This window comes from Orycteropus afer, unplaced genomic scaffold, assembly GCF_000298275.1.
Source record: "Orycteropus afer afer isolate SDZICR_OR568_19922 unplaced genomic scaffold, OryAfe1.0 scaffold00233, whole genome shotgun sequence".
NCBI lineage: Eukaryota > Metazoa > Chordata > Mammalia > Tubulidentata > Orycteropodidae > Orycteropus > Orycteropus afer.
This window is the reverse complement of record NW_006921820.1, coordinates 3,211,242-3,224,061: the sequence shown is the minus strand read 5'-3', so window position 1 is coordinate 3,224,061 and position 12,820 is coordinate 3,211,242. Positions and strand designations below refer to the sequence as shown.

The window sequence follows — 12,820 nt, the reverse complement described above, 5'->3', positions numbered from 1 at the left end:
AGCTAGGGATGTTCTTGTGCCTGCCTTGGTGGACAGAGTTTTTTTCTTGGATGTGGACCTAGTAGTGGGGTGACTGGGTGAAAGGTCAGTGTAAAGTGTGCTTTCGGGATACTGCCTGGGCAAGCTTTCAGAGAGGAAGGAAGTGGGAGGCCCAGAGAGGCTCAGTGACTCTCCCAAGTCACACAGTAGCTGTGCCCTGCATTCCCTCCCCTACAAACCAGTTCACCAGCCACCAGGGCTGGGGATGTAGGGCTGATGGGATAGGTGGCAACAGGGGCTTTTAACCCTCGGAGCCTCCTTTTACCCTGTCAGCTATTCTTTCAAGTCTGTGAGGTTCCCTAGCCCTCAAGCTCCTGTCCTTCCCCTATCGAGTGCTCTTGGGAGAAACCACGAGTTTGGCCTGGAAGCTCAGGGCCATCAGCCTGCTGAGGCTGGAAAGGGAAGCCCTGTTCCAAGTCCCAGCTCCAGGAAGTCCTTGGCCCCTGTTCATGCTCCTCTGAGGAAGGGACAGGATCTCACTGACCAAATGAGGCCTGTATTCTCACACCTGTCCTTGGTCTCCCACTACCCCGTTGCAGCTCTAATGGTACCAAAGTGACAGGTCAGCCTTCCTGTGACACAGGGACACAGATCTCCTGAGAAGATGTCAGCAATACAGGTACTACAGGGCTGGGGGCCTGGGGCAGTCGAGTCTCCCATACCCCTAGGGGATGCTCTACAGAGGAAGGAGGATGGGGGCTTCAATAGTCCACTCCCACTCCCTCTTCTCAACCCTCTGTCCTGACCCTGGCTTTTAACAAAGTGGAATTCCGGGAGCACTGTCAGACACAACGCCCCCAGAGGGGCACACAGGACTTGGAGTTGTGGGAATCTTAGCCAGGAGAGACCCCAAGTCCTCTGAGGAAGGACGTCTCACCCAGGCTCTCGGGAGGAGCTGTGACCTCGAGAGTGTGGGCAGGTGGGCAGAAAGAGGCTCCTGGCTGTGCCCACCCTGTCACCTGTCACCTGTCCTACAGGCCGCCTGGCCATCCGGTACAGAATGTATTGCCAAGTACAACTTCCACGGCACTGCCGAGCAAGATCTTCCTTTCTGCAAAGGAGACGTGCTCACCATTGTGGCCGTCACCAAGGTAGTCAAAGACCTCACATGCTCGATCCCCTACCCTCCCACTTTAGGGGCTTGGTTTTTCTGCAGGGGAGGGGGGTGGCTGAGAACATGCCTGGGCTGCCCTCTCCCCAGGACCCTAACTGGTACAAAGCCAAGAACAAGGTGGGCCGTGAGGGCATTATCCCAGCCAACTACGTCCAGAAGCGGGAGGGTGTAAAGGCCGGCACCAAACTCAGCCTCATGCCGTGAGTACTGCTCAGGAGGGCTCAGATCTCCTAGACCAGGGAGCGAGGAGGAGGAGCCCTGGTTTTTCCAGAAGAGAATCAGGAAAACAGAGAGGCTAGAGTAAAGGGCTGGAATGTACATGTCACGTGCAAGGGCTTCCAGAAACAAGGGGAAGGGCATGAAGCCTGGGCCTCAAATAGGAGAAGAGGATAGGAGTGAGGACTGAAGGAAGATGGGTGTTCTGGGAGGAAGGCACAGAACATGCAGAGGCTGGGTGGATGTGTGTGTGTGTCCATGTGTGGCAGGGACAAGGAAGCAGATGAGGGCCTTGAATGCCTCACTGAGCAAGTGGGAACCATGTGCGGGGGGTGCGGTCCTGAACAAATGGAGGACCTTCAGAAAGTGGAGTCTGTGATGGGAGGCCCCCGGGTTAATACCCTTGGGCCATCATGACCTGGCCTGCCCCCCTTCCCAACCCCCCACCCCAGCTGGTTCCATGGCAAGATCACAAGGGAACAAGCAGAACGGCTCCTATATCCACCGGAGACAGGCCTGTTCCTGGTGCGGGAGAGCACCAACTACCCCGGGGACTACACACTGTGCGTGAGCTGCGAGGGCAAGGTGGAGCACTACCGTATCATGTACCACGCCAGCAAGCTCAGCATCGACGAGGAGGTGTACTTTGAGAACCTCATGCAGCTGGTGGAGGTTAGTGGGAGCCTCCCTACCAAGCTGGCCTTGCCCCGTACAGCTGAACCCCCCTGGTGGGATTTGGCATACAGTTCTGCCTTCTAGCTCCAGTCCACTACTCTGGCTGGGTGACCTTGGGCATGTTATGCAATCTCTGTGAGCTCTAGTTTCCTCATACCTCAAAAGAGCACCTGCTGCGTGTCCCGGTTGATCTCCATGGTGCTGCCACAAGAAGTGTGATACTAGCCCTATTTTGTAGAGCGGGGTTGGAGCAGTTATGGATCTGCCTGAGGTCACACAGCTATAAAGTACCTGGACTAGACTCTAGGTCTGTCAGGTCCCAGAACTAGCTCCCTCCAGCCACACACTGAACTATATGTTCAGATGTATGCATATAAGAATGTCCTGATGGAGGGATGGATACAGGGAAGAGGTAATTATCGGGAGGAAGTGGGAGGGGAGCTGTTGCATTGTGGTAAATTGTGGTCAATGTCATGAGACAAAGTGTATGTGAACTCCTGTATGGAAACTGAATTTGTTCTGTAAATTTTCACCCAAATCACAATCAATCAATCAATCAATCAATAAACAAACAAACAAACGTACGTCCTGGGGAGCTGTATACCAGAATGGCCAAGGCCTCCCAGGTTCCTGCCCCTGCAGTGATGTGCTCACTAGTGAGCACACTCTGCCTAGCTTCTAAGGCTGGTTCTGCTGGCCCAGGCCACACCTGGCATCTGGTCACTGCAGCTGGCATCCCAGATACCTCCCTTACTCTGATTCTGCTGGCCTTGACTTGGTCTGGGAGGGCCCTGGACATGGCAGGCCTCAGGGCTACCTCAGGACACTGGTGAGGCCCACAGTGGTAGCAACAACCAAGTATCTGTCTAGCACCTGGGTGTGGGGTGCCCTGGGAAATGGGCTACGTGTCAGAGTCTGGGGCCTCCCTAACCCTTGCTCTGGCGGAAATGGGCAGTCCTGCCCCCCCCCCCCCAGCAACTCCAAACTGGGCAGGACCGGCCTCTGCCGCCCTCTGGTGGTCAGACTTGGGTTGTGCATGTGAGCCAACTGGGTGGCAGAGGCACAGTAGGGCCTGCTTCTGAGGACCCTGCCCTCCCCTCCCCAGCACTACACCTCAGATGCAGATGGGCTCTGCACTCGACTCATCAAACCAAAGGTCATGGAGGGCACAGTGGCGGCCCAGGACGAGTTCTTCCGAAGTGAGTCCCACCCCCACCCCCGGTCCTTGATGGCCCAATCACCTTCTCCCAGCCACGCTGCCTAGCATTATAAGTCATCCTGGTGGCACTGGTAACCTCCGAGGAGCCCCCCCCACATCATGGAGTCCAGTCAGCCTATGTCATCCCAGCTGTGATCCCTGCCCTGGCCTCAACACTGCTCCCTGACCCCTCTCTATAGGTGGCTGGGCACTGAGCATGAAGGACCTGAAGCTGCTGCAGACCATTGGGAAAGGCGAGTTTGGAGGTAAGAGAGGAGGAGGTGGGAACTTGGAGGCATTGAGGGACTGGGGGGAGTCCAGGGAACAGCCCCAACCTTGTCTTCCTCCAGATGTGATGCTGGGAGATTACCGAGGGAACAAAGTAGCTGTCAAGTGCATTAAGAATGACGCCACTGCTCAGGCCTTCCTGGCTGAAGCCTCAGTCATGACGTGAGTTGAGGCAAGAGGTTGGGCGAATGGTGGTGGGGGGGATGAAGGGAAGGCTAACAGCCTTTACCCACCCCCACCCACCCCAGGCAACTTCGGCATAGCAACCTGGTACAGCTCCTGGGCGTGATTGTGGAGGAGAAGGGCGGGCTCTACATCGTCACTGAGTACATGGCCAAGGTGGGCACCTACCCTGCCATCCAGCCCCATCTTAGTTAAACCATGATGCATGGTCTTTTCAACTGCGTCAAGACTTCCCCCCACTGTGCCCCTGGGCCCCTGTCCCTCAATCCCCTCCCTCCAACTGAGATTTAAAATCACCTAGGACTAGGTTTTTGTCCTAGCTCCTCATTTATTGACCATGACCCTGGACACATCACGTCACCTCTCCAAGTCTTGTTTCCTCATCTGTCAAATGGAAAAAATAACAGTGCCTCGCTATGAGATTTGTGAGAATTAAATGAGATAACGCACAAATACTGAGCCTGAATGTCCAGTGTCATACTCATTCAGTGATGTCCTCACCCCCACCCCACCCCCACTCTTTCCCTTTTTTCCTGCCTCCCTTGGGTGTCACCACGAACCCAGCCCTAGTGTTCCTGGGCTGGAGGACAAATCTGACTCGTGGGGTTATTGATCTGTCTGTCCTGCTGTAGGGGAGCCTAGTAGACTATCTGCGGTCGCGGGGACGGTCGGTGCTGGGCGGAGACTGTCTCCTCAAGTTCTCACTGTGAGTGAAGCAGCCCTTGGAGGAGGGAGAGGGGGACCCCCTCCCTGCAATGGGAGAGCCAGTCTGAGGGGGATTTGTGACTGGCCTCCCCCTAGAGACGTCTGTGAGGCCATGGAATACCTAGAGGGCAACAACTTTGTGCACCGGGATTTGGCTGCCCGCAATGTGCTGGTGTCTGAGGACAACGTGGCCAAAGTCAGTGACTTTGGCCTCACCAAGGAGGCCTCCAGCACCCAGGATACAGGCAAGCTGCCGGTCAAATGGACAGCCCCTGAGGCCCTGAGAGAGAAGGTAGGCAGATTTTTCCCCAGAGTCTGAGCAGTGGGAGGTGGGTACTGGGTTACCTGCTGTCCTCAGAATCCGGGATCTAACTAACACTGCTTCTTCCACTCCACATGACAGAAGTTCTCCACCAAGTCAGATGTGTGGAGTTTTGGAATCCTTCTCTGGGAAATCTACTCCTTTGGGCGAGTGCCTTATCCAAGAATTGTAAGTGTGGGCACTGAGGTCGGGGCAGGGCTGGGATGAAGCCTAGGAGTAGGGCTCAGGAGCTTCCAAGCCATTTCCTGAACCTGTATCTGAGGTAGCAGAGAAGGGGATCCCCAGAAAAGGAATGATGGTAGGATCAGGCCCTGCATGGACTCACACTCCTTGTTGTTCACAGCCCCTGAAGGACGTTGTCCCTCGGGTGGAGAAGGGCTACAAAATGGACGCCCCTGACGGTTGTCCACCTGCTGTCTATGAAGTCATGAAGAACTGTTGGCACCTGGATGCTGCCACACGGCCCTCCTTCCTGCAGCTCCGTGAACAGCTTGAGCACATCAAAACCCACGAGCTGCACCTGTGACCATCTGCCTCCACCCAGGTCATGGGCCTGTGGGGACTGGACCTGGAGAGACTGTGGTCTTGGTGCCCCCGTTCACTGGGCCCAAACCTGAGCTGAGCCCCAGCAGGCCGGGGGCCTCCTTCCTCTGCTCCAGCCTGCACCCCCACTGGCCCCCCCAGGGATCCCACCTGGCCTGTCACCTTCTCATGGACCCAGCTGTGGGTCATGGACCCACTATAAAGAGGCCAAGAAGGCAGGAAGCTGAGGAGCGGGAGACAGATGCCCCCTACCACGGCCAGGCTTTCCCTGGCCTCCCATCTCTCGCCTTCTTAAGAGTTTTATTCCTTTCCTTTTTTGAGATTTTTTTCCGTGTGTTTATTTTTTATTATTTTTCAAGATAAGGAGAAAGAAAGTACCCAGCAAATGGGCATTTTACAAGAAGTACGAATCTTATTTTTCCTGTCTTGCCCATGAGGGTGGGGGACACCGGGCCCCTGTCTAGGGACCAGCGTCCCACCCTTGTTCCCATCCCATGTTGCGTGTCCCGTGTTGCCTCGGTCGCCCGTGTTTGCGCTTGACCATGTTGCACTGTTTGCATGCGCCCGAGGCAGACGTCTGTCAGGGGCTTGGATTTCGTGTACCGCTGCCGCCACCCACCTGCCTTGTGAGATGGAATTGTAATAAACCACTCCATGAGGACACCGCTGCCCAGCCTTGGCGCTTCCTCCGCCGAGCCTCTGTCCTGCCCAGTCCCCTCCCTGCCCTTCCCCACTGTGCCATTTTGTTCATCCCTTGTCTCTGTGAGTGGGGCTGTGCTTGCCCTGGTCGTGGGGCGGGGTGGGGAGCACGGCCGGGAGATGTAGCTGCCGCTTTGTGTCAGCTGCACGAGCGAGTGTCTTGTGTCTGCCCGTGGGTGAATCTGTCCCCTCCTCCATTGTCCTGTTGCTGTCCAGGCCTGGCTTCTTGAGCCACCTCAGTCTCCAGGGCCCAAATGCACAGGATGCTGTCTTGGGATTCTAGCTGCCTCTCTTGCTGTACTGTTACAAGCCTTCAGTTCAAGAAAGGCTAGAGCCAGGGAGCAGGGAGGAGGCCCAGCCCTGACCAGGTGGGAGTGAGTGGTCCCTAGGCAAGCCGCAGGTTCAACAGATAAAGAACAGTGGTGGTCCTGGGAGCTGAGTGGGACTCCCAATAGGAGGCAAATACTTCATGTCCCAGAGGAGTTGCTAAACCCAGAGATTGATGGGGAAGCAGGGAGCTCTGAGCATCTGGTGGTTCTTGCACTCTACCTAAGATGTAACAGCTTACACGTATCCCACACTTTTCATATGCTAAGCCTGTTACTTACTGGACTTTGCAGGGTCTGAGGGTACAAAGGTATATCTTTTGTATGGGGAGATTGAGGCCCTGTACCCAGGTGCATTCCCCACCCCACTGTGGAAGGAACAGATGGGGAATGAGAATCAGGCACGAGATTTTCTCACCCTTGCTCCTGAGGTTCTCTTAGGCAGTGGTTAGCATCCTAAGTGGAACTGGTAATCTCTGGCAGGGGGGTAACTCGCTAGATAGGAAGGTGACTGTCCAGCCATGGTTCTGCCCTTTTCCCAGCCAGCTGGACTTGAACTCCAGAGTTCTGACTTAGAAGCATACCTGTATCTTCTACTCTTCACCCTGCTGCCTGTCCAGCAACATTCTCTCCCTTCTGGCCCCATGCAGCAACCCACTCGTCTGCAGTCCACCTTTTCTGCACAAGCTAATTACAAAACCAGACCTTTCCATCCCTATATGAATACCTGCTGGGGTTTAGTAGTGAGCAAGACAGACCCTTGAGGTGTTCCCAGTAGGAAAGACACATAATCACACACACAAACTGATAAGTGCTATGAAATAAACAGCATAGGAATCTGATCTTTACTGTAGATGAGGGATGGCTTCCTGGAAGAAGCAGCATTTAAAAAGGATGAACAGGAGGTAATGGCAGCATGCCTGGAAGAGATACTGAGACTGGTAGGAAGGTGGCACGTTCTAGGGTCTCTGAGGAGACTGGTGAAGATGCTAACAAAATGTGGGCTGTGGCAAAGATGTGGCTTTTAGCAAACCAGAGCAATGGAGAGCCAGCGACAATTCTTAAGCAGAAAGGTGCTGTGGCTAGATGTCTATTTTTTAAATGATCTCTACTGATAGAGAAGGTTTGAGGGAAGCACAGTGGATATGTGGTGACCAGTAAGGACTTGTCTGTGTTGGAGATAACAGTGGGAAGTAGACAGACTCCGAGAGATTTAGAAGTAAAGTTGACCATACTTGGTGATGGAGTCAGTAGGAAGAAGAGAGATGAGCCACGGTGACGTCTGACTCTAGCAGGAGGGATGGGGTGCCCAGTAGCAAGGGTCACCTACTGAGCTAGGGAACATAATGAGGTCTGTGAAGGGCATGTTGAGTTTTAAGTTTGCCTTTGAAACTAAGAGATGTTGGGTAAGTTGTTGGGATCCAGAGACGAGAGAGCAGTTTGAGAGTTACCAGTGTATGGATTGAATTGAAGCCATGGGCCAGGACACGGTCACACTGGAAGGACATGGAGAAGAGAAAGGGGCCCAGGACCAAGCATGGATTAGGTGTTGGCATCCAAAGGTCAAAAAGAGGTTGGCCAGGCAAAGTCAACAGTGAGCAGCCTGAGAATAGGAGGAAACCAGGAGAACAGGAGTCAAGGAAGCCAAGGAAAGTTTCTCTGGGGAGGACTCCCCAGGGTCCCGGTGCTTTGAGAAAACAAGAGGTGGAGGCCCAGTCTGCTGATTTTAGCCACAGGTGGTTACAGGTGACTTACGTGAGACCTGTGTGTGGTGGGGCAGAATCCAGATACCATCACAAGAGGAAGATGTGAGCAATGTAGAGGGTTGACAAGCTGAAGAAATTGAGCTGTAAAGCAGAGGAGAGAGAAGATTCAAGTTAGAGGAGAGAGTGGGAGATTTTTTGTAAAAAGGCAGAGGCTTGAACAAATTGGCTGAGGGGAAGAACATGTGCCTTAAGATCCTATCTGAGTACTGAGAGGGAGGAGGTGGGAGAGACAGAGGGAAGGGGTGACAGTGTAGATGGTGGAGCCCTCCCCAAAGAGCTGTTCTGGAATCCAGAGCACAGGGAGATGGGCCTGAGAGGGGAGAGGGATTGTCCGGAGAACCTGCAGAGGAAAGAGGAGCCTGTAGTGGGTGCAGAGGTAAGTGCCTAACAGCCACATCTAGGGTGGGGGAGGGGGACAGGGAAGGGTCTCTGACTTACATTGTGCCTGCAGGAATCATGGACACATTGGTGCTAATTTTGGCGGTTGTAAATACTCTTGGCTTGGCAGATTGCAAGTTACCAACCTGGCTACACTGAAGGCACTGGTGGGCAGGCGAGTGGGGGGTTAATCAGCTCTGCTAGTCCAAGCAGTCTCCTCAGACTGTGAAACCTTGTCACCCCTGGCTCAGAAACCTGCAATAGTGCCCATAGCCAGAAGTCACAAAAGGGGACAGGCAGGCAACATAACAGAGAATTGGACCAGGTGTAAGACGAGTGAAGGGGCAGGGCCCAGCTGACAGGGCCCCATAGGCGTGTCTCTTTTCACCTGCTGACACAAGACTGCTCACTGCTGCCACCATCCCCGTATCTCACTCTCCTTTCTCATCTTTCCTTCCCTCTCCTGTGCTGGCCACTGACCACATACAGCAAGGGGTCACAGTTCCCCCTATTCGCAGACTGATGAGAGAACCCACTCAAGACTCAGCGCCCAGAAATCTGGGGGCGTATCACCAGTCAGCACTGAGCTGGTGAGGCAGAAGGGCAAGAGGGCCAGGGTGGCTTCTCAGGTCCCCGGTTGGAGGTCAGGGACAGCATGAGGGTGTTCCTAGCAGAGAAAGGCCTGATCAAAGGCGGTAAGATGTGACATCCTGCTAGTGTGGAGAATTTTGGGAGCTAAGTATGACTGGGGCAAAGGTGCCAAGTGATACGGTTTGGGAACATGTAAGGCTATAGGGAAAACCAGGCCCAGACCCCAACTGGCTTTGTAAGCCCCACTGAGGAGTGGTAGCTTAATACCAACATGACCAGAAGCAATTGAAGAGTTAGGACAGGGGAGCGACAAGGTCAGATCTATGTTTTAGGAAGATTTGGCCTCTCTCTGGCCTGAAGAGGGTTTGAGAGTGGGGAGGCAGGGAGATGATGGGGAGGCTGTAGTTGTCCAGGCAAGAGATGTTTGATGGTGGCCTGGACTCGGAAAGGAGATGGGTGGAGAGGAAGATAAGCACTCTCTCTGCCAGACCCTGTTCTAAGTTCTTACACATATTATCTCTTGGAATCTTCACCAAGGCTTCAAACTGGTTCAGTCTTGGCCAACAAAGCACATTCAGAACCGACTCAAATTTTTAAAATTTGGGTGAAGTAGAATGACAATCAAAATGGGAAAAATTACAAGTTAAAGCTCAAGTGAGAGACTGAGAAGAGATATAGTGAGCCCTTTCAGAAGTCTGATGTGGGAGACTGGATTATTGCCAGGACTAACCCACCAGCCACTCCTCAGAAGGAAGGTTGGGCAATCTACTTCCATAGTGATACTGCCTTGGAAACCCACAGAGGGGTCGCTATGAGTCAGATCCGACTCGATGGCAGTGTGTTGCATTGTTGTGTTTTGTGGAGGGCACACATTCAAAGATGGTCCACCACCATCTTTGAGCAGGGTTATTGTTTTCAATTCTGCCAATCAAGAGATTTGGCTGTTATGCAATGCACATGCTGTCTTTGTTTTCCAAGAGGGAGATTACGTTTCTAGCTGTGCATCGACCTGTAATTTTTCCCATTCCATTTATCATTCTGGCTCACCCACATTTTACAAATTTGGGTCCGTTCCAATTTTGCTTTGTTGGCCATGACCAAACCCAGAAGAACCAGTTCAAAGCCCTGCCTCAAACAACTCTTGGAGGTGTATACTATTATTATCCTCATCTTACAGATAAGGAAAGAGAAGCTCAGAGAGATTAAGGAACCAGATAACACAGTCTGAGAGTGTTAAGAGCAAAGCTAAAAGCAAGCTCTTAGCTTGCTGGTGGCTGGATGTAGGGGATGAGGTGAGGAAGGAGTCTAGAGGAAATTCCAAACTTTGGTATCATAAAGTGGGTCATGCCATCCATGAGACTAGAGCCCTGGGGGAGGATGGATGGGAGTTGGAGAAGAGTTTGGTGTGGATGTGTTGAGTCTGGGGGCCTTTGTGACCCCCAAGGTGGTCCCTGGAGAGTTAGACAGGAATCATGGGAACATCAATGGTGCTTGAAGCCATGGGCATGGGTGAGCTTGGCCAGAGGACACGTGGAGAATGAGGGGAGAAGCAAGCCCTGAGAAACCCCAACGTAAGGGGCAGTGAGGGAGAGCAACTGGCAAAGACACAGCTGGAGGAGCAGATGGGGTTGAAGAGAAGAAAATGAACATTGGGGGGATGGGTCTCTGAGCCCAGGGGACAGGAGACTTCAAGGATATGGCTAGAGGAGAGGGAGGGGGATTTGGGGAGCAGTTCATGTTGTAGAAAGTGGGTTGAGAAGTGTCCACTGGGTTCAAAGAACAAAGGTCATCAATGGCCTTGTTAGAGCAGTTTTCATGGGACGGTGGAGACAGGAGTGGGAGGCGTGGAAACAGGGACAGAGTGAGCCAGTGCCGACCACACTTTCCACAAGCTCAGCTGTGAAAGGAAGGAGAGCATGTGCAGGTTGTTGAGGTTTCCTGTTGATAAATGCGTTTTCTTCTTTTAGCATTTTTTAAACATTACAACCTCATTTTAATCCAGTAACTGAATCCTACTGAGAATTTACAAAGTAGAGTGAAACTTCCAGCTATCCAGAATTCTTGGCAAATGAGTCAGTCTGAAAACCCACCTAGCTTTAACAGCTGTCAACTCAAAGCCAGTACCCCAGTCACTCCCCCAACCACTGGGATACTTTGGAGCAAATTACAGAAATTATATCAGTTCATCCATAAATCCTTAGAATATTTCTCTCAAAGAAGAGATTTTTTAAAACACATCTATAATAATGTAATTACTCTTAAATTTTTTACCCAAACCCATTGCCCTCAAGTTGACTTTAACTCATGGGGACCCCATGTATATCAGAATAGAAATGTGCTCCATAAGGTTTTCCTTTTTTTCAATTTTTATTGTGGTTTGGGTGAAAGTTTACAGAGCAAATTCAATTTCCATACAGCAGTTCATAAACATTTTGTTTCATGACATCAACTGCAATTCCCCACAACGTAACAGCTCTTTTCTGCCCCCCGCCCCACCAAAGCCATCTCCCTGTGCAAACACTGCTGTTCTGTTCTCCCACTGATTGATTTTTTTGTTTGTTGTTGTTACGTGCCGTTCCGTCGCCCCGACTCATAGTGACCCCTCCTTGGGTTTCCGAGGCAGTATCACTACAAAAGTAGATTGTCCAACCTTCCTTCTGAGGAGTGGCTGGTGGGTTTGAACTGCCAGCCTTCTGGTTAACAGTCAAGTGCCTTAGGCACTATGCTATCAGAGTTCCTAAGGAGTATATCTACCTAATGTTTTAGTTCACCCCTTATGCCTATCTATTGTTTGGCTGGAAGCCATGAGAGTGAGTTCAGTTCCAGACCTGAAGGGGCCATACCCTCGGGGGGGGTCTCACCAGGCTCTATCAGACTAAGTTTACTCCATAAGTTTAGCTCCATAAGGTTTTCAGTGGCTGAGTTTACTAGGCCTTCCTCCAAGACATCTCTGGGGGGACTCAAACCTCTATCTAACCTTTCAGTTAGCAGCCAAGCTTACTAATAGTTTTACCATGAAGGGACTCCAAATTTTTAATGATAATTCCTTAATACCAATTGTACAAATTTCCCCAATTGTCTCACCTTTTTTTTTGGGGGGGGGGGTCGCTGTGGTGGGTGTTGGTTAGTTAAAGTTAAAGTTAGGCTCCAAGCAAGGTCTATTTATTTCTTAAGTCTTAAGACTCCTTTTCTTTTCTTCTTTTTTGTTTTGTAAATGTAATTTATTCTTAAAAGAACTAGATTGCTCAGAGGGATGAATGGGAGTATGGGAGAGGGTTGAGCACCACAGCTGGAGAGAAAGAAGGGCCAGGGAGGAGAGGCTGAGAGAAGGAGAGGAGGGATAGGAGTGGGTGATGGCTACAGTCAGAACATCCATCTTTGGAGAAGGAGGCAGGATGAGAAGCTGTCCCTCAGCAGAGCGGAGAGGCCAGGGTTCTAAAGGATGGGGCCTGTCCCTGTGAACTTCAGGGGGCCCCCACAGCAGCTGGCAACAAAGTGGAAAGGTGGCCTGTGCCCAAGAGCAGGGGTTGAGCACAGGTTGAAAAGAAAGGGCTACAGGACAGCCTAAATCAGGCTGGAGGTATGGGAGGTGGGTTGAGATCAGACCTGGAAGAAACAGGATGTGTGTGCTGAGGGGAGGTGGAGGGAGGAGACAGTGCCAAAACTCAGCTCCTGGCCCAGCCCCTGCTCCTCCTGGCCTGGCTAGGTCCCAGGAGCCCCACCCTGACCTCCTAGCTTCAGATCCATTCTAAGGCCTAGAGATCAGATCCGTTCACA

The 12,820-nt window shown here is 52.2% G+C and overlaps 1 protein-coding gene across 1 annotated transcript; it reads left to right on the top strand.

The window, feature by feature from the left end:
* The first annotated feature begins 643 nt into the window (after positions 1–643).
* CSK (C-terminal Src kinase) lies at positions 644–5,266 on the top strand. The gene is made up of 12 exons (XM_007948958.2): positions 644–658; positions 1,017–1,130; positions 1,241–1,353; positions 1,822–2,041; positions 3,150–3,243; positions 3,443–3,508; positions 3,593–3,692; positions 3,779–3,869; positions 4,346–4,419; positions 4,515–4,710; positions 4,822–4,908; positions 5,084–5,266. The coding sequence occupies exons 1-12, from the start codon at positions 644–646 to the stop codon at positions 5,264–5,266; spliced, it is 1,353 nt and encodes a 450-aa protein (XP_007947149.1).
* Positions 5,267–12,820: the final 7,554 nt, after the last annotated feature.